General features: G+C 35.9%; 1 protein-coding gene across 1 annotated transcript in view; it reads right to left on the bottom strand.

Moving 5' to 3' along the window:
* Nucleotides 1–6,494: 6,494 nt before the first annotated feature.
* LOC100230245 (guanine nucleotide-binding protein G(q) subunit alpha) overlaps nucleotides 6,495–22,445 on the bottom strand; it is a 118,286-nt gene continuing 102,335 nt past the window's right edge. The window contains exons 6-7 of the mRNA XM_002187065.7: nucleotides 18,304–18,457; nucleotides 6,495–14,818 (exon numbers count right to left, since the gene is read on the bottom strand). Of these exons, the coding sequence (XP_002187101.1) occupies nucleotides 14,628–14,818; nucleotides 18,304–18,457 (345 nt within the window). The 3' untranslated portion in view covers nucleotides 6,495–14,627. The remainder of the gene's footprint in view (nucleotides 14,819–18,303; nucleotides 18,458–22,445) is intronic.

The raw sequence follows: 22,445 nt of genomic DNA, 5'->3' as shown, positions 1-22,445 counted from the left end.
CATGGAAGTAACTGGTTGATTAAAAAAGGTTATGAGTATAGGACGGGGAAAGATGGTGCTTTAGAAAAAACATGAGCAAAAGTGTATTAATGTAGGTTCAATGGGGAAGTAACCAGTTTTTCTATTTTTAAATGTTTGGGGCTTTTTTTTGATGGCTCACAGTGGCTTTCTGGGTACTGTTGATATGGAGGGGGGACTTCAAGGCAGAATACTTGATACCAATAATATTTTAGTTTTACTCCTAAATTACAGATACATTTCCTAATTATTTTTACCTTTGTATATTTTCACACCTAGTATGAGTGAGAGTAGTGGTAGAAGACCATAAGAAATCTCCTGTCATTCACTCAAGTACTGACAAATGAGAAATCACTTATTTTTTCTGAGCCTTCATAGAGCATGGTCATTTTAACCTGTGAAAAATGGACAGATTTTTATTTGGCAATGCCTTCTATCCAGTTTCCTTAGGAACAAAAAGTTATGTAGGACACAGACATTCAGACAGAAACAGACCTCAAATGTTATACATATTCCAAAATTGGGAGATTAAAATGAATTTAATTTTGCTCTAACACTATGTGTGACTTTCTCTTTAGGGTGGTGGTTTAATTTCTATTTGTTTTGCTATTCTATTGTTTTTCTATTTTACACTTTGATAAAGTTTTACTTCAGCTGACTTTTTTATCTTCTTTTGCACTTTGTGTACTTTGTACATGTCATTGCTCAGTAACTCACAGTAGCTGCACTCCTTAAAAGGAATAGGTTCAGAGAAACATTCTTACTGGCCCAAACTAGTCTGACAGGTTCAATGACCCCAAATACTGCTGCAGTGAAAAATATTCCAGATTCAACCACCTTCCAAATGCACACTATTTAACATATTCTTACCCTTTAACAGAAATGCCTGGATTAAAGGATATAAATTTAAGTAGCACTTAGAATGTGAATAATTAATTGTATAAAAATCACAAACCAGTCCAATTCTCAAAAGGCAAAACTTGTCCTTGCAGTAGGACTGCTTTGGAAACAACCAGCAGCAGCTTAAGCTTCTTTCTACTAGGAGTCTGAGACTTATCATGGCCAGATTTTACTGATCTAATTAATGGTAGGTTAATCTCATCTGGCAGTGTGAAGTTATCCACTATCCTAATGCTGCAAACAAACTAGAAATTATGACAGCAAAATAAAACTGGTGGTGTACCTTATCTCCTGAGAGAAGTAAAAAAGACATTATGGATGACCAAATGAGGAAGTATGTTTCATATTATCATTCTTGTGACAGGGTAAGTTCAGGACCTCTCAGAAATCCTAAATGTTTGGTTACATAGGATAATTTTCCCAAGTAAATCCACATGTGCGTGCTGATATTAATATTTACTAATGTTTTGTTTTGTAAAGATTTATGGTGTGGTGCAATGAAGGAGCTTATTGCGCATTAATTATAAGTCTGCTATCCTGAGGTATGAGGAAAGAATTCCATCTTTTTATTATTAACACCACTAATTAAGATTAATGTTACATAAATGATTCTGTATCTGCAGAGAGATTAAACCCACCATCTCCTGTTAGAGTGATGTCCTAGCAGCAGTCTTCTCTGAGGTTTAAGTATTTTATAATGCTGGTAAAAATACATTAGTAACGGCAGATTCAGAAGAGCTTAGAAACATTGGATTAAATATTGTCTGGGAAATAATACATGTTTTTTCTGCTGGCAAGTATAATAAAGTTTTGCAATTTTTTAAATATTTTTATATAAACATATATTAATGTTATACAGTATATTTAAATATATATAATTATATCAACTTTTTAAAAGTTTTTTATATTTTCGTTTTAGTAGTCTAAACTTCACCAAAAATAACTGCATTACCTCCCACAAGTCTGTTTAGATGGACTGGTTTTACTCTCTGCACTCCATTGACTGTACATAGAAGGCAGGAGAGCAATTCCACTGGATCACATCACAAACATCGCAGAGCTGGAACAGGAAGAACAGGAAGCTTGAGTATAATCACTGTTGTTCAGTTTGTCATAAAGCACTCAGTAAACATTCAGGTGAATATTTTTGAAAATTTATCAGGGTGTTTACTTATACTTAATGTTGGCAGTGTGTAATTAGTTAAACTACATCTCATTGTAGCCCAACAGCACCATGGTTCCACTCTTCCCATGTTTCTCTTGGAGTGCCCAATTTATTAAAATTTTACATTAAATGAAACAATATTTTTTTGGAATTTCTGGCTGCAGGCTATCTGGGCCTGTTTTAATTTCTACTCAATATTTTGCACAATTATCCTTAGTGACAAATGGATTAGAAAGTATTTAACCATACTCACTTGACAGCACCTTGCTATGTTCCCTTCAGAAATATACCAGACATAGGCAGCTGGTATATCTGCTTCCTAATCTCTTCATATTTATGTTTTACCATTTGGGTAAAACCAAGTAGGACATATGATATTGCTAATATTATTCTAATGTACTTAAAAGTATCTGTTTTTTAGTGCTACATCATCCTTTGGTATTCCCTTTAACTATTCTTATACTCCCTACCCTTGAATTCTGATGATTTACAACTAGATCCTTTTTTCTGTGTTGTACTGCCTTTCACTTCCCTTTGCTACTGAGTAAAAATGAACATACAGCAGTATCTGTCTTACTACTGAATCTTCATTATTAATCTAGTAACTGTCTTAAAAGTTTTGGTCTGTCTTTGCAGAACTGTGTGCTTTTTATTCCATGCATCTCAAAATTTTCCCAAGCTGTTGTAAACTGGCATTTTCAAAATATCAAGTACATAAATGACTTCCAGGGCCCTTCCTTTCTCACCAGTAATAAATACCAAGTATTGGGATTTTTCGGTCTGAAGAGGAGGCTCAGGGGAGACCTTATGGCTCTCTGCAACTTCCTGACAGAAGGCTGTAGTGAGGTGGGGTCAGTCAGGTAATAAGCTCATGTAATAACAAAAGGAGAAGAGGAAATGATCTCAGGTTGTGCCACGGGAGATTAAGACTATTAGGGAAACTTCACTGTAAGGGTTGTCAGGCTCTGGAACAGTCTGCCCCATGAAGTGGCTGAGTCACCAGTGGCTGAGTCTGAGAAATTTAAAAGCTTAGTAGATTTGGCAGTTAGGGAGACATGGGTTAGTGGTCAGCATAGCAGCTGGACTCACTGGTTGGACTTGGTGATCTTAAAGGCTTTTCCAACCTAAATGATCCTGGTTGTAAATTGTATGAACTTTCTGAAGAGATACCTACATATACACACACACACACACAAGTGTGCATACATATGTACACAGGTACATAAATAGGTGGTTGATACTGTCTACTGTGCAAGCCTGGCTAAGTAAGCATGACTAAATGACCCCAGCTTATTGTAAGGATAGGGACAATTCCCATCCGGGGAAATAAAGGACACCCCTGGACTGATGAGAGCATGCCGACAATGAGAGGATGACCCCAGCACCTCCAACAGCTCTGCCAAGCCCTGCTATCACCTTGTGTCACAGGGCAGCCAGATGGACGCCGTGGATGTTTCACTGGAGACAGCAGCGGACGGATGGTGACATTCCAGAGGCGGGAATCGCTGTGCAGAGCAGCGGTGTGTGTGTGCGTGCGGCGGCGGGGGGACACGGGCTGGCTGTGAATTTTTGGTGATGCTGCACGACCCCCGGCAGGGAAGCGCGGAAGCAGCGAGGGGCTGTGGTGGCCCCGAGTGGCTCAGATGGAAGTGGGGGGCTGGTGGTACTGTGCGAGAGGCGGGCTGCCGTGCGAGGGACAGGGAGCACAGCGGGTCAGGAGCGGCCGGGCTCCGGTGCCAGCGTCCCGGGACCCCCGACCCGCCGGGCCAGCCGCGCTCCCCGCGGGCGGCACCGCACGGGCTGCGCTGGCTTTCCTCCTCAGCCTGGCACCAGCCCCAGCCAGGAAGCTTCTCGCCCACTTTTTCTTCCCTCCCGTTCCCCTGGGGAGAGCGCAAGGAGGCAGAGTCAGGAGGGGCGCCTGGCTCTCACAAGGTACTCCTGGTCTGTTGACCACAGCATGCATGATCTTCCCGTTATCACTGTAGTCTCTGAAACCTAATCCTCTTCAGCCAGCAGCAAAACCATAGCTGTACTTGAATGTAAAATATCAAGAAAGTCACACTCTTGTAGAAAACACCTTTAAAATAAACTTGTTTAACACACACAAAAAAAAATTTAAATCAAACAAAATACAACTTATAGCTTTCATTAACAACTATGAAATTACAATGGTTTTACAATAACTTTTTGAAAATTCTTTGCATAGGTAAGCATTATCTGTAAGACCGTGACACTCTCAGACATCACAAAATGCCTGGATATGCTTGCTATGTCAATAGAAATGTGCATGTACAAATAGAAAAATGTGCTTAAAAGCATTTGTACCTGTCTCTGATGAAAGAAGTAAAATAATGCAGCCTGACATCAGCTTAGTGTTGAATTCTTTATGTCATTATTTATATATGCCATTTTCCAAATGTCACAGCTCTTGAATTTTCTGCTAGGTAGTATATGCACAGATATATTCTCAACTTGTGTTTTATTTAATAACAGCCTTGTAGTCTTGGCAAAATGCCTCACACTTTACCATTTTCATTTTCAAAGGAACTTATATTAAGTGGTATGATGTATACCACACTGTTTTCCCAGTGTATTTTTGGCCCAAGCATAATAGTCTTCTGCAATAAGAACCTCCCCTCCTGCACCAGTAACTTTGGTCTGTGGATGCTTCACATTCCAGTGTCTTGCCTATTGTCACCATAGGTATCAGTACGTGGTTAATGGCCAGCTGTCATTACCTACGTCTTCTTTTGCCACTTGAGAAAGGCATCTTCTTACAGAACAGTACCTATATATTTCATACCACATATCAAATCCTGCCTGATGTCACAGGCTTGATGTAGTTGCAGGCTCAACATCAACATAAACCTGGGAACTCAGAGGCTCAAACAACATGGCTGAAAACTGTTTTCTGGAATGTGTGTGTAGGTTGTCATAAGTCTTCCCAGCTCCTTTGGGAGGTTTTGTTTGTTTGTTGGAGCTGGTTTTCGTGGTTGGGTGTGGTTTTGGTTTTTTGTTGTTGTTTGGTTGGTTTTTTATGTATAAAATAATAGGAAGAAAACAGGTATCTATGTTGTAGAGAAATTTTGTTCCACAAAAGCAGCAGCCCATCTACTTTTGCTTTGAACACGGGAACATCTGACACCATGACTTTCTGTTACAACTTCCATTGTCTAGGGACCTGGGTTCACAGCTGACACAGCAGGCCAAGGTGATCGCTGTGCACTGAACGCCAATTTCCACGTACCTATAAGCACTTTAAACAATGCTTGTCAGCCTAAGTGGTGGAAATACACACTTTCTTTTAATGCTTCTGTCACTTACAGTGACAAAGTGCCTCTGTCACTTACAGACCTTCAACTACCAAGTTAATGTTTGGAAATTTCAGATAATCATCTGTAAAATAAACCTCTTCTGAGAAGTAGATTTGTTTTCCATAGATGTGAGTGGAATTGAAGTTTTACTCAAAAGACTTCCAGGCAGACAAGGGAAACTATTTTCTCCTAAACTGTGTTGGTCACAGAATTATTGAAAGCAAAGACTAAGCCTGTATGAATAGATTGCAGAAAATGAAATCTGCAGCAGCTAAATTTGTCTGCCCTATCATTAATTTCTTGTGGTTAGGACCTGTCTTTTTGCCTGATGTGCAATAGAAGGCTAAAGGTCATACCTGTGGCTCTCCAAAACAGCAAATCAAACATTAAATAATTGAGAGCTGAGGAAAGGTGTTACACTGTTTTTGTAGCCTAGGGTAAGATAACCATTTTTCCTATTTCTATTAGAAAAACTGAAGAATTGTTAATTCAGAAAGACTATGCTAGGATACTGAAGTAATATTTTCTACTGAGAAGATAAATGAAATAATTAAATTATGTGTATTTTGCAAGTAAACTGCCAAAATCTGCATGACTGGGAACGTAAGGTTTGCCTTCTATGCCATGCACATTATCCCCCTCTGCAATTTGGAGGCATCCATTTAAGCATCCCACAATGTAGGTATTGTGAGTGTGCATTTCTCAACTCTTGAACATCAGAGTAAGGGAGAAAGAACTTTAAACCTACATTGCTTTGAACTGCAAAATGTTTAGAGTCTCCGAGAGAGATGCTAGTAAAGTAACTCAAACCCAGTTTGTTTTTTTTCCTATTAACCTTGAACAAGTGAACAGTCAACTAAACTACTTACAAATGATTTCTCAGTTTATGCAAACTTTTCTCTGGTTAGGAAATTTGTTGTGTTTGTTTACATTTCCACTATCATCTATCTACACTATCATTAAGCCCTGTATTTACCTTCTAGCTATGTAATGTTTTGCTCTTCTGGCTTTTAATTGACGATTATGTTTTGCTATCTACAATGGAGTTGCTTTTGTTTTGTATTAGCAGAAATAAAATCAGCATGTATAAATGTGAATATGTATCAAAAGAGAATTATTTAATCCATAACCACAAAAATCTTCCACTTGTAGCACCAGTTCTGTAACTTCTTACAAGAGAGTCCAACGATTTCTAGAGACCATATTAAATAATACTGAAAATCAATTAAGCTGTTTTTACATGTATTAGTCATAACATTATTTGAACACTTCCGACATCTGGTAAAGAATCTGAATAATATGATTATGTATATAAGATGAGGACAACTGATTTCTTCTTAGTACCACAACAGCCTATTGCATTTCAAGAGGAATAGCTCCATCAGTTAAATTATATATATAAATGATTTATACATTAAAAGATTATTATGCAAAGGAAGTATCAAATTTGACTACGTTTATATCTAGCCTTTTGCCTCTCAATTACACTCAGGTTGCTTAACTTCAGCAAAGTGAGATGAAACAGTGAAGTTCTAAAGCACTCAAAGAAAAAACTTTTATAATAATAGTAAATCAGTTAATTTCTTGAGCTAAAATAAATAAGGTCTTATCAGTAACTGTGATGGTTCTCCTAAAAACATGAAAAAAGAGAGGAGAGTAGTCACCAAGACATTGTTAAAAACATTATTTTGCCTTTCCAAAATCAGCAATTGAAATAAACCAAGTATTCTGCAGCATGTGACAACAGATTAATTAACATCTAGTATACAATAAACACACTTGTGTGCACAAGTAATTGACAATTGTTAAGAGACTCCAGATACTTCACTGTGAGATAAACAGAATTTTATTTTTAGGGAGAGAGTGATTCCTCTTTATAATAAATGTATAAAAGTGCAATATCGTAAATATTTACTGCATGCAAGTATCTTTTGTTGTTGTTGTTAGCATAATATAAAGTAACCTTATGCAAAAGTCTCTGCAAGAATACATCTTGAACTTATTCTTGAATTAATGCATCTCTTCAGTTGAGTGCCAGCCTGATCATTGCATTAACCACCTCATACAGGACTGCAGGAAAAAAGGCAAATTTTCAGCAACATCTTAGTAAACAGCTCTCTACTGACAATGCAAAATGACATATTAAAATGGCAAAATTTGGCCCGTGTTTGCTTACTACATCATTCAAGTGACTGTATTCCAACTATAGTGCTATAGTTTTCTGAAATGCATGCCCAAAAGGCTAATTGTATCTGCCCCTGATTACAGGAATCTTCTGCAGCTGTTCTTATTCACAATTTGTCTTTAATGCAGCCAGTATGATCAACTCTGCAATGACTACCAGAATTGAATCTGGTATGTCAAGGAACCTTCTCTTTGAGGCAAACAGGATAAAGGAAAGATACCAGAAAATAATCAAAACAGCAGTAGGAAAAAGATTAAGCAGAAAGTGCGTTCCTCTTCAGCTGTACTACACATCATCAGTTGTTGAATTTTACCAGACCAATTTAATTCACAAGGATCAGAAAGTATTTCAGAGTGCACATACATAAAGCAATATTGTACTTTCTTTAGATGGCAGGAAGCAATTTATGAGTGTGATATTAAATACGTATGAATGGAGAAAGAAGTGCCTTGGATAAGACACAGTAAACCTTAAATGTCATGCCCAGCAACACAGTATTTTAAATAAGAAAGAAAACATTTTCTTTTTAGAGCTTACTGGAAAAGAACAAATTTTGGGTTGTTTGGTTTTTTTTTTTGGGGGGGGGGTTTGTTTTTTGTTTTTTTTTTTTTGGTGGGATGAATAAAAGTCCAATTTTTGTATTTTTCCATCCCTAACACTAAGTTTGACTTCTTGGCACCAGGCATCTGACTACAGTTGCATTTAGTCCATGTATACAGAAACTTGTGATTCTTAAAGGGGAGCAAGAAAATTTTCCTTGTTCTGTAATTCCTTTATTGTTTTTCTTTCAGAATAAGTATGCAATCAAGGCCTTTAAAAATGAAAAGTGCAACACTTCCAAGCCAGAATATCTAATAGTGCATAAAATGAATGGTTTAGAAACTACAGCACTAGGACGATGTTTTCAGGAAGGAAAGCGTTACTCCCACTTTTCCTAATTTCTAAGCCTTTGGGCCACACAATTCTACCCATTCCACTTGGTCAGCTTAGTACTGCTTGGAACCATTGGTCAGCCAAACTGGCTGAAATCCCTGAAAATTAGACTAATTAAGCAGCCAAGCAAGAAGAGCAAAAGTAAGATTTTTTTTTTTTTCCCCACCCAGTTAATTGACAAAGCAGCAGGACTGACATAAGGGAGAGGGAATGCTCTGAGCAGATGAAAACCAGGATCAGAGAAGGTCTTGGAGGGTTGCTCCTTTTAATTCTAATGAGCTGTGAGAGGGGGTCTGGTACCTTTGTATCAGATACTGATACCAGGTGTGCTCCTGAGGATGTGGCAATTCTGTATTTTGTGGCAGTTTTAAAATACTCTGGAACTCCTAGATGTTTGGGACAATATCCTACAAAGTGCTTGGTAATTGGGTGAGATATCATAGCATCTTGATGTAAGATTTTAATCACAAGTATGCACAACTTATCACACAGATATAGTTTCTACTTCTATTTCACATATCTGAAGGTCACAATGACACTGTAGTTTGTTGACATTATCTTCACTGAGACACAAGACATAAAACAAATCCTTCCCTAGTGACTGATCCTTCTCCCATACATTCTACAACTGGAAAGAAAAATGAGGAACCATTCACTCTTGACTTTGCTTAGGCAAATGTTTTGCCCTCCAGGATTCTTACCTCAACTGTTTCGTTCACTTAATAGAGAACCAACTAATTTTTGCAACTTGCCTGAAATACTGTTTCTTCAGTAATGATGATCTAAGATCCACTGGTTATTGACCACGTAAGAGTCAAATTCCTGAAAAGTAGCACATAGGCCTCTTTCTGTTACTCCTATCATGACATAGGTGAACAAAAAGACCTAAGAAACACACTACTCTTGCAGTAGTACTGCAATCATCCAAAACTCCTTAAGAAATTTTCCTGTCTGCAAAGTCTGAGTTTCCTTTTCCTGAGACACAGGTTTTCTTTTCTCCCATGCTTCCGAGTTTCCATTGTACACAAGCCAAAAAAACCCCAAACTTTTTATAATACTGTCCAATTACCTTCTCCACTGTAACACACCCTAAATGTTTTGAACATCTGGCTGTTAGAAAGATACTCTGGAAATTGTAGTATTTAGACAATGATGATGGAGCATGTATAATTAAAAAGCAATTTTGAAGTAATATATCTCTCCAGCATTTACCATAATAAGAAGCATTTTGTGAGAACAGTAAGTCTGAATGTTCCAGAAAAACTAAATTTCGAGGAATGAAGATATAATATGAAGATATGGCCCAAAATTACTGTATTTTTAACCAACAACATTTTTGAGGGGCAGAAACTGTACAATATTAGTTTTTCAAAAAAACTATTTCCATCCCTCAAGCAACACACAATACATGCATTTAAGTGACACTTTAAGAACAGCAAATATTATTTTTAAATACTCAAGTTTAAAAATGCATCTGACACTCCTTCCTTAAAAGAATAAAAATATTAAGAACTGGTGAAATAAGGATTTCCTGCAGCATCATAAATGAGGAAATCAGCTTAAACTGTATACTGAGAGCAAAAAAACTTCAAATAATTTACATTAAACTTGATGTATCTTTTGACACTGTTTTCAAAATCTCTGTTCTCTATCTATCTGCAGCATGGCTACTGTGAAAAAGCAAACCTACAGTAAAATTCTTTAATCATCTAAATTGTGACCCCAATGTATTGAATAGGTAGAAAAATGTCTTGTTTGACTGAAAGAACTCAAAATGCTACAGATAACCAAAAGGCAAAACAGAAGAAATATCAGTAGCTCCTCTTCTCAAAACTAAAGCTATTGTTTTGCAAGACTACTAAACTAACAAGCTGCAAAGGCTTTAGTTGTTTCATGTCTATTAAATTCCAGAATTTATGGTTCATGTTAAAAGAGGGGCCATATTTGTAAAAGTGTCAATTTCTAAAATACCACGGTTAATTAAATACCAGGACATTTAAATTTTCTAAATTATTTATGTCAGTCTTTCCAAAACATAGCTACTGTACGAATCTCTTAACTAGAGGTAGGTCATGTGTAGGCCTTGTTAATATGCTGTGAACACTTCATTAGTTCACTAATGTAATAGTTTGCAGGGTAACTATGCACAGAGCTCCAAGAATAGCAGCACATGTAATAAATTAAATGTCTAAATTTTATTTTTTTCATGTGGATTAACATGTATTTGTTTTCTCCTAATACTTCATTCTTTTGTGAAGAATGTTTAACAAGGAAAGGGTCATGAGGTTGAGTTATCTGAAAGTCTTCTGCACCTTACAACTCAAGGCTGGGAGTCTAGCAATATCTATATGCAGCCCTTTTCCCCCCTATAGTTTTTGCAAATCATGCAGTCAATTCTGACTGTTATCCAGCATTAAAAGTCTCTTCTCCGTTTTCAAACTTTAAAAAGAGATTCACAATCGTGTGGCAGTATGATTAAAAAGTACAGTCCATACACCTTGACAATCAAAAGAGACTGAATTATAAAAAGTAAACTGTCCTTTTAGCTGCATCATCCTACATCTGTAAGGACAGTGACAGTTAATTTGTGAAAAAGGCAAGTTCCAGGTTTCTGTAAAACACATATTATAGCTTTCTTGTGCTAGTGAACATTTAGAATACACAGGTTCCCAGGACATTTTCCTTCCCTCCTCCCCCATTTAAAACATTCAAAGGAAACACATCATTTTGGCCAAGTTAAAAGGGTTTCTGTCTTCTGTTTTTGCCTTCAGCTTCATGTTAGAGGCACAGACTTCTGGACTTAAGCACTATAAGGCATAGTAGAAACCACCAATTAAAACAACAGCAACACCACCACCACCACAATGGAATATACTACAAGTGGGAACAGCTGTGTTATTTAAAAAGAAAATGTTTTGTAAACTATCATACTGCAATGCTGTGTTAGGTGATTCATGTAAAGCTTGCCTTGACATGCCAAATATTTTTTTCCCAGAACATGCTCAAATGATCTAAACATTGCCACAGGTTCAACTTACCTAAAAAATACCAGAAAATAGCCCAGTGGCACACACTCTTGAAAACTTTTGCAATCACAATATAACTATAAAGCATGAGTAAACTCTTGTTTTGTTTTTATACAAAACTTGGAACCACATTTCCTTCTCACCCATCCAATATCCCATAAGGAAAAAAAAAATTTAAAAACCCCAAACTGTTGTTAGACACCACTGTCTAGGCCTTTTGTTTGGTTGTGTTTCTTTTTTTTTTTTTCTTTTCCCTCTTTTTTTTTTTTTTTTTTCTCCCTTTTTTGCCTACAGTTCCATTTATAGCACTGAATCCAGTGTGGGCAATGTATTCCCAGATTAAAAAAAGGGATATTATCAACAGCAGAACTGTAAAAACAGAAGCTCTGTTACATTTATAGCATGATCAGGACCAATTCTGTTGAGCTGTATGTAAGAAAGAGTCACTGCTCTGATCCCCTATTCAAAATGTCAGTGTCACTTTTTATAATCTAGATCTACCTGCTTTAGCTTAATTAAATAAAACACTTTACCTCCTTAAAATCATTAACAATAGTGACTTTTTGGTTGTTGTTTTTATACCGAAGGTTTCCAGAGTTTCTGAAAGACTGAGCTGATGTTTCGTGTTTTATCATGGTATTTTTAGGGCAACAGCATATATGCATTTGTACTTAGGTACAACAGTTTGAAATACCTCTGAATTTACTTTTCCAATAAAAGTATCAGAAAAGTGAAAGCAACCTAATGCAAATCAGTCAAATAAAAAATTAAATTTCTATTTAAAGTTTATGTTCCAATATGAGATATAATAGCATAAGTTCTTCTAATATAATTATTTTTTACAGCTGTATAAAGCCCTGACAAGATTTGAGCACTGTTTTGAGTGTGAATCATCTCTGTCTTGGTGTCTCCAATTTACTTCTACTCAGGAATGTGCAAATGATTTTATACAGCACGATGCTAGTACCGCTCTGTACTATAGTATTTTCTTTTGTAAATAAAAACAACAACAAATCCCTAGTCAGAAAGAAACTGACAAAATTTACATTCTTCTCTCTTAAAAAAGTAAATAAAATAACATTATTTAAAATGTGAATTAGCTATAAGACATACAATACAATTACATAGATACATATCAATACAGCACATTCAATTTGCCAAAAATTAATGATTACAAAGCCAATATGGATGCTGCCATATATATATATATATATATATATATGTATGTACAATGATTATAGCATTCATAATTGCACTATACCTACAACCAGTTTTAAATTACAAGGTGTTTTTAGAGGGAGCAAAAAATAGCAACTGTTCTTATTATCGTTCTTTTGGATTTGGGAGGGTTTCAGATGAAAAATATCTCATTAATATTTATTGTTAACTTTGGTAATCAACTAATAAGCCATTCTTTTGTCACCTCCCATCTGCTGCTATGTGGCAGCTATTTTTGTGTTAAGTGCACTCTAGTGCCCGTTGGCATCATAGATAATCAATCCAATTACATGTATGAACTCTACACAGAGTTTTCTTGCTAGCAATCTTGCACCTGATCAAAAAACCTTTCGACCTAAGCTGCAGAACAAAGGCTCAACAATGTGTGCTGCACTTTTGTTGTTAAAAATTGCACATTTAAATTTCAAGAATGATTTTCTCACTACTTCATTTACATTTATAAATCTCTTCTAAAGAACACTGAGAGAGGCTTTTTTGCATGAAAGCCTATCAAATGCCTGTGAATCAATTAACAATTAACTTTATCAAAAAAGGTTCCTGAATGTGATCTCTCATCAATAACTTCTTGTAACACAACTGAAGGTGCCTTGACATTATTACAGAAAACAATCTCATGTCATGACTTACAAAATGAGAGATCTACATTATCTTTAAATTACTAGTCACATGCGGGTACAAAAGAAATTACCATGGTACACCTTATAGAATATTCACTTACATGTTGGTTTTGGCATTAGAAAATGGTACACTTTCTAAAAAAGGGAACACATGAGCTGAAACTGTGTGTGTTAATCATTTGGCAGTTGATTCAATCAGGTCAGTTCCCAACCCATCCATTTGGCATTTCAATCAGCATCTTATGTTTCAAGCGCATTGGTTTTATAAAAAGCCAGATTTGGCAACATGAATTTTGTACAATAAAAATAATTTTTCTACTGTGGAAAACGAACATTTAAAAAAGCTCTAACTTAGGAAAAAACACCCCACACAACTGAGAAAAACATTGTTTCAGGCTGCAGCCACTGGGGAAAATGTAGTGTCTATGACTTTTCTATTTGGCATTTGTGAATAAAAGAAGAGAGAAAAAATGGCACATGGCAATTAAAAAGAGGTTCTAACATATTCCATGTACATCCCAGATTGTGTCTTAATTACTTCATTACTGTCTTCTGCGCACCTTTCTTAACTGTAAAACTATGGTTACATTTATGATCCTTAGACAACTGTAATTCTATTTTGCATTCCCAATATTCTAGTCTCAGAAGTGAAGACAGAATGAAGACACCCATGTAAAGAATTTAAAAATCACAGTATCAATACTTTTTTGATCCTTCAAAGAAAGTACACACTATAAAATTAGGATGACTGATGACTTAAAACTGTGATGATAGTGTTTTCCTGACCAAATAATTCAACAGAAAATATTTCACGCAGGAATGCAACTGGGGGGTAAAAAATGGCCATTGTACCTTTTAAAAGATAAGGGGAGTAGGAAAGGAGGGGTAGAGAAAGGGTTAGGTAAAGAGGAAAACAGCTTGATTTTGCTTCAATAGCAAAAAACTGCTATCCTTTGTAAATGTACGACTGAGAATTTGAAACACATTGAGTCACACGGTTTTGCCTAAAAAATGAGGAAATGTGCTGTGAATGTACTTCAGCATCTTTTGTTTTTCCTCCACATACTTTAAATAAAATTGTAATATTAACTACAAACTCTGTGGACATTCACAGAGTCCAGGCCAGCAATAAATTAGTATTATGCAAATTGTTTTCACAGATTATAATACAGTCCCTCTTGTATGTCTTAAATCACAGAAAGTTGGTTTTGGAGGACGCCCCAGGTACAGTTAGACCAGGTTGTACTCCTTCAGGTTTAACTGTAGGATTGTGTCCTTGACAGCAGCAAAGACGAAGCGGATGTTCTCTGTGTCTGTAGCACATGTGAAGTGAGAGTAGATAATTTTGTCACTGTCTGGATTCAGGTCTACGAACATCTTCAGGATGAACTCTCGTGCTGCCTGTGCATCCCGCTGTGGTCCTGTAAGAAAAATTCAGTTTTCTTAAAGTCTACTTCATATTTCCACTTCTTTAAAAGAAAATAAGGAAGGTTTTGTCTGTGATCCCCACCTAAAAGAAGATGAGGAACCTTTTACTAATCAATAGTATCATATACTGGCTGTATTCCTTGTGGTAGGAACTATTAAAAATAAAGATGGAAGGAAATTTCAGATGTCCACCAAGTCAGAGCTGCTCTTTCACTGCTGACTATCTTTTCTTCACCAAGATAAATCACCGTCTTTTAAAAAAATTAGCTATATAATTAAATCTTTTAAAAGTTAGTAGAAATGGTGACTGTTCAGTCTAAACATACTATATTTAAATTATACTTCAGTTTTTTTAGCACTGCAAAATTTACTAGTTCCATATGGATTTTAGGAGGAAGCACAGAGAAATCATATCCTGAACTGGGTCTGACACTGTCATCAACAGAACTTAATTTACTTTAAGTGATAATAAAATACACAGCTGCTCTCCAGCTGAAACTGTTGTCTGTAAAAGGCTCATGTTCTAACCAATTTAAAGTATCTAGTATTTTATCTGATATCTAAATTATGTATGCTAATGATCCTATCAGATCTAAATTAAAGTTGTAACTCTCAGAAGGGCAGTCAATCTAACCAAACTAAACTAAAAGATCGCAGAAGGTAAAGTAATTACTTCCAGCCTCGAATAGTGAGGATTCATTCATGTTCACAGCCAAAAGAGCAGTCCAGAAGCAAGAACATAAGCCACATGCTGGTGAATCCTATTCCATTTTCTAGTGCTGCCACCAAAAGTCATTGTTCCCTTGCTCTCATGCTTCTGAAATGTGGGTTTCTACAGAACACACATTTTCTGCCCTGCTACCTCCTCCTATTCACTTCATTTGTCCTGTTGTTACACAGCAAGACAAATACCTCCACCCAGCTGTTATGGTGTAGCTCTGTCCTTCAGTAATTATAAAATCAATAGTTTTATGCCCAGTACATGTCCAGACATTTTAAAAACTTGGTAACAGACCTTATTTTTAATACTTCAAGCTTAAAATTTGTAACACTTCCAGATTGTGTAACTGTAAAATTTAGGAAGGCAATGTATGGAAGAGAAAGCACATACTTTCTGGTGCGCTGCAAATCTGCGTGGTGAGGGAGTAAGCTTTGGCAGTAAATGGGTGTATGCACATGAACAGATGTACATATATGTACATACATACATAGATTACACATTTTCTGAGATTTAGGGATATAAAAAGATAATAAGCTCTCTGAGGCAGGACAGAGGACTGTCCAACACTTCTACAGCTTCTAAAACACAACAGGCTCAAGCCTTTAGCTTGGTCACTAGACTCTATTATAGATAAAGAGCAGCAATATTAAGTCTCACAATAGCACATATATATGTGAGTATTTATGAAGAAAATTCTTGGGCTTCCAAAGACAATGATTTCTGCAAAATAAATCACTTCATTTTTTAGACAGTTTCCTAGAATTTTGTTAAACAGTTTCACAGTAGCTACACACATCATTTTCTCAAGATCTGTTGGCCTATTCAGAGATACACGCAAATTCGCACACCTCTACTCTTATGTTATCTAAACTTTTATCTGACTGAGGTTCAAGAAGAGAGAAGTATGTTTATGATCTCAGGAACTTAAAAAAAATTGAGTGAGTTAATTTTAAATTCAGATGGCAAAGTGGTTCTAGAAAAGAACTATCATATGAATTAGTAGCTTTCTTGCCCACTGCTCTCCCTTAATCAGAAGTTTTCAACGAATGGCTCTATATGATACCATGAATATCTATGTAACAAGTGCTTCATCAGTATTTTTCTCTTCTTTTTTTCCAAACTATAGCCTCTTTTTGTGTTTGCCCTCTCTCCCTCTCCCAGCCTGTGAGTCCATTGCCTAGTACTAGCATACCAAGTGTGGCTTCATGGGACACACTGACCTAGGAGCATGGCTCGGCCTCCCTTTCAAAGCTCTTACTAATGCACCATGCAGCAGAACTCCTTAACTTAATCCATCCAATTTGCCACCCTGGACAGCAGTTCTCATCCCTAAGCTACTTTGTGAAGGTGAGAGAAGCAACCCAGCATTAAAATACCTATTTTTGATACCTTCCTCATATCTCCCACTTCCCATAGCCCCATTGTACGGGGGTAGAAGAGGGGACCATGTGGTGACCTCTGTGAGCCACAGACTCCACCCTGCCACCAGAAGTAATCATATCATACTGTAACTTTTTCTCTGGAGTTAGGTCCTGCAAGATCTACAGAATTAGGAAACAAAAGATTCTTGAAGACTTGCAGGTCTTGACTCCCACATCCTTGTTAGTCCATAATGGTCTTTTCCCCTCACCAATGACAACAGAGAAGAGAAACAAAGTTTCTTTGAACTGTTTGAATTATTTTTTTTTCCCAGACAAGCATTTTACACAGGCTTTATCATCATTTGAGAGGAGGTAACAGAGCAGACTGTAGGGACTACTCACCTTTGCAATGTGATCTAGGGAACTTGTTACACAAAGTAAATTCAAAAGAACAAGCATATTTCTATTCAACTGCCAGCTCTCTTCTGTACATTACTATGGAACTAAATTTACACTGACTCATAAATAGTGTCATCTGATCCTGCAGGCTTTTTACTGTTCTTGTCCTCTTTAACAGAAAACAAGAAGTATATCTTTCCCCTTATTACTTTCCATATTTGAACATGAGAGTTTTAATTTTTTTCCCAGCTTCCCAATCAGCTATTCTTTCTGGTGGGGACAAAATTGATTCTCTCTTTAAAAAAAAGGAACATTTAGTTCTTTAGGCCTCTTATTATATGAGTTTGATTTTTCTCTGTTATCAAGGCCTCCTCCACTCAGTTACCTCAAAATATGTAGCTTTTCCCCTCATGAGAACTTCCTGAAAGTACAGCTTTAATAGAAACACTTATACAGCCTACAGTTTTTTTTTATGGACATACATATTACCTTCACATAATCAATGTAAAATTAAAACACAATTTTAAAAGGTACAATAAAAGCGTAGAAGGGGTGGTTGCTTGTTTCTCTGAATGTTACAGAGAGTTTATGGCACTTCTCCTTAGGTATTCAATCTTACATGAAAGCAAACACCAAAAATATAGAAGACTATATGTACAATTAAGGAGTATGCTTCTATTTATTTTTAACTCTTGTATTTCACCCTAACTTTTAAAAAATGACAGAAAATGGTTCACTACTAATATGACAATACTTATGTAAAAGTCAAAATCTCCCAATAGAGGTTCTGTCATCCCACCCACGAGTCATTGCAGTATAAACCAAAATATTAGCAATCTAAAAATTCCACAAAAGTTCAATCATATTTTACATTTTTTTAGTATTTTTTAAAGGAATATACCAAAGGATCTATCTGTCTAGCATTTGGTCAAAGCTAGCACAATTTGCCAGTACTACAGTGTAAATAGAAAATGAGCTCTGATGTCATTATACTTACCATCATACTCTGGAAAATAATCAACTAGATGGGAGTACATAATTTTCTCCTCCAGAAGATCTTTCTTATTTAAGAACAGAATAACTGAAGAGTTCTGGAACCATGGATATGTGATAATTGTCCGAAAGAGTGCTTTGCTTTCTTCCATTCGATTCTGGAATATAAAAGAGCAGAATTTTGGTGGTCATGAATTTTTTTTTTTAAATAAATTCATGTGTTTTCATTCCATTTGGCAAAAGGATCCATTTCTTGTTTTGCACTTTCCTACAATATATAAGATCCAATTAATTAAACTGAAAGTAATAAGCAAACAGTAAATTAAATATTGAGGCATCTTCCTTTTGCAAATTCAGCTAATTAAGCATGTAAGTATTCTTTAAAACACTAGTCATGAACATGAAAGTTTTAACAGGACTATTTGCAAAATCTGAATATGCAGTTACAATCGGCCAACATACAGGTGGCTATTGAAATGCATACAATTAATGGTAGAGAAATATGCAACACCACAAGGCAACCAATTAAAGGTTTAAGAACATTATTTATTTTACTTGCCTTCCCAAATTTTGAATACAGAGTTCAGCAATACTTAGAGATCAGCTTAAAATAATTGCAAGCAAATTTAAAAGCTGAGACTATTTTGTCAATATCAAAGGTTTATGATGTCGAATTTTTAAAAACTGTAAATTGTTAACTTTGTTTCTAGCATTGTTGCCAGATGAAGAATTATTTGCACCTGGACTAATACAATGCTTATTGTTCAGAACCCACTAGCCTATGGAAGAACACAACACTTATTCTGTAGGAAGGAAAATTGTAAAGCAACCAGCCAGCCTAGTTATGTTAACTTTTACCAGTTCACCAGGCAGTTAGGTATGACTTTGGAGTTGCTGACCAGCAGGTACCACCAAAGAGAACCCCAGGACAAAAGAATGCATGTACAGAGGGGAGGGACCACATGCCAAGGATTTTGGGGAAATTATTATCATATGTATGTTTTTTTCTGGGAAAATTAATGAATATGTATATATAAAATACAGTCTATAAAATATCCTGTACTCAGCATGCACAGTATTTGGAGGAGCTACCCCCTCATGCATCTTGTCAAATAAAAAATGCCTGTTTCTTAATGCTTACATTGGGGCTACATTTATTTTTACTGATTTTTGGTAACAACGCCACTGGATTGGCCTTTAATTCCTTGGCTGCTCTTGAAACCACTTTGCAATATAGCTGAAATACCAGCAAAGCCTACAGTTATTTCTATTCTAAAACTCTTTTGTCATTGTAGAATAATGTTACAGTCTGAACTCTTAGGCTCCCTTGATGTGGTTAATACAGAGCCAGAGCAAATACAATTTGTAACACAGGAACTAACTTAGTCCTTTTACTATTACTATTATTTATAGCTGCAGCCCCCTGAAAAGGCTTTCACCACAAAATGGAACTCCAGAGAATGACAAGAACATGAATCCTGAAGATTCTGCTGTTGATGAGCCATACAATAATCTGTCAGATAACTCAGAAACTTTTGCTGCAAGTGTATATTTACTTCCATTAATTTGCATTTTAGAGAGGCCAACATAAACATGAATGGGAACTTGAAAAATCCAAAACAAACATAAAACAAAAAAGGAAAAAAAAACCCAAATAGTAAGCTAATTAAATTTTGTAGCAAAAGCTGATGACTTGGTCTGTTAAACTTTATTGCATGTTGCTGTAGTGCATGAAAATAAATAGCTGAATTTATATACTGGGAAACTAATGCAGAGTAATAAAACTTTGCTTTCATGCAGTCAGCTCTCATGACTCATATTGATTTCAACAGTGCCAGGATTTCACTCTGAAAGGAAAGAAACTCTAATGTCAACACAGCTGAACATAAAACATAACTCCTTAGACAAGCTGTTAATAAGATGGTATTTTCTTCTCAACATTTTATATAGACTCCTTCTCTTAACAAGACCTTAAGAAAAGGCAATGGGAACTACCTAGTATAGTTATATCTGTTATATGGTCCACCTCCATGGAACACCTGCAACTCCAGAAATACTTGTTAGCAAGTATTGTGTCTTCTTCACTAGACTAAACAAGCTCAGGTGTCTCACACTGTCTTCACAGGACATTGGCTCTGGGCCCTCCATGCTTTTCCCAACAGATTAGGTGACCATGAAATTGTATTTATAAACCCTTTGCAAATTATTTCAAAGGGAAATTGAAGCAAATTGTATTAAGGAGGGTAAACTGACATTTTGATATGCTGTCATTTATAGCTGTAGTCTGCATATGTTTTGTAGAAATTGAAAAATGGCCTAGAGATTTTCAAATAAATTTTATCTGTCTGTATAAAGAAATACAGTTTGCCATAACAGACTAAAATGCTATAATGATTTAATTAATTAACTATGATTGACTGATTTAGAAAAATTTGAAGATATTAATTTTTGACCTATCAATCTCTGCTTAATTTTCTGCTGTATTTCATCTCTCTGTTCATCCAATTACTAAGGGCAATTCAACTTTTATGGTTGTCACAGCAGACAAAAACAATTTTTATGCCAGAGTAAATTCCTCCAACAATACTGCTTATTATCCTCTAAAATTTGTCTTAAACTGGTTTTCTGTTTCTAATGATAGCTCACTCCTTTGCATGCTCACTCTCTTCCTTTATTGAACATATCTGACATAATATTTTTTATCAGTTTAATTAATCACAAGATCATATGGTCAAACTATTGTTCTGAAAAAAAACTTTAACAGGATGCGCTATTTCTTGTGTAAAAGATAGTTTCATGTTATGGTATTTTCACTGGAAGTAGGGATAGGATTACAAGGAGTATAGAAAGAGACCAGCATTGGGGATCTGACCTTCTGTCAGATGCAATTTGAAGGAACTTTGCCAAATGAAGCAAGACAGTGTGGCTCTTCAAAAAAACAAACAAACAAAACAAAAAACCCCCAAAACAACTCCCCCCAAAAAAACCACGAAAAAACCAACAAAACAAAACCCTCTATAAAACACCACCACAACAAACAAAAACCCAAAACCCAGCAATGTGGAGCAGGCAATAGTTACTGGTCTGTCCAAGTACTTAAATCTCCTTTTATGAGTAGCGCTATCTCACCAAAGTGTTTCCAGAAAAATCTTATTTCAGCTTCAACAAAAAAATGCGGCAGATAGAAACTTAAATAAGTACCATGCAGAAATGTGCAGCTGGATGTGGCTCAAGGGTTTCTCATTAGCTGACAGCCAATGTCAGCAGTGAAGTCAACCTTCAACAGCAACCCCTGTTCAACAGCAGCAGGAGATCATCATAGCCACCCTGGCTTGGCACATGGAAAATGAGCAGCAGGATTACTGTCTTCACCACCCCTAAAGATCTGCTGGCCTGGGCAACTTCACTGCTCAGCTTTTGTCTGCAGTCAATCCCAAATTACGTAAAAATATATTGACATCACCAGCTGTTCCTCTGTTTTTCTTGTTAAGATATACAGATGCCAGTGTAAAATTCTCCATCTTCCATACAACCTGACAGAGTTGCCAGTCCAATGTAAAAACATCATTATGAAACAGGGTAAGAAATACAGCAGACATACTCCAATAGTGAATTTGTTAACTATGAACAGATTACTCTTGGACAAAGTTATCCTAATATTTAAATAAATAAGCAAGAAAAAACATGGTAACACTATACTTACTAACAAATTACATGATTGTCCAATTTTATGACTAGAAATATGTTTTTATGAGACAAAAATAAAATGAAATTTCTATCATGTACCTCTTATATAAAATATTTTATACTGGAAAGTTAAACCATGTTTCCCACATTTTTATCCAAGATCAAACCTACACTTCCTTAAATTTTAATGGATTAAAAAGGAGTATACTTCCTTCCAATTTCATTTTTGTAGGTCCACTTTCAATTTTCCTATTAAAACGATGGATTTCTAGCTTGGATGTAAATACTGAAATTCTCTTTGCCATCTGTTGCTCTGGAAAAATGCAATTACTCCTACAATTAGAGAAATAATAAAATTGGGGTAATTTGTAAGTACTCAACTCTCAGATCCTGAAGAATACCTGCAAGAGTGCTAAAACAGCATTTAAAAGCTATATCAGCTGGTACCCAATGAAGGGA

The sequence above is a fragment of the Taeniopygia guttata genome, chromosome Z (assembly GCF_048771995.1).
Source record: "Taeniopygia guttata chromosome Z, bTaeGut7.mat, whole genome shotgun sequence".
Classification (NCBI taxonomy): Eukaryota; Metazoa; Chordata; class Aves; order Passeriformes; family Estrildidae; genus Taeniopygia; species Taeniopygia guttata.
This window is presented reverse-complemented; position numbering and strand designations above follow the sequence as displayed.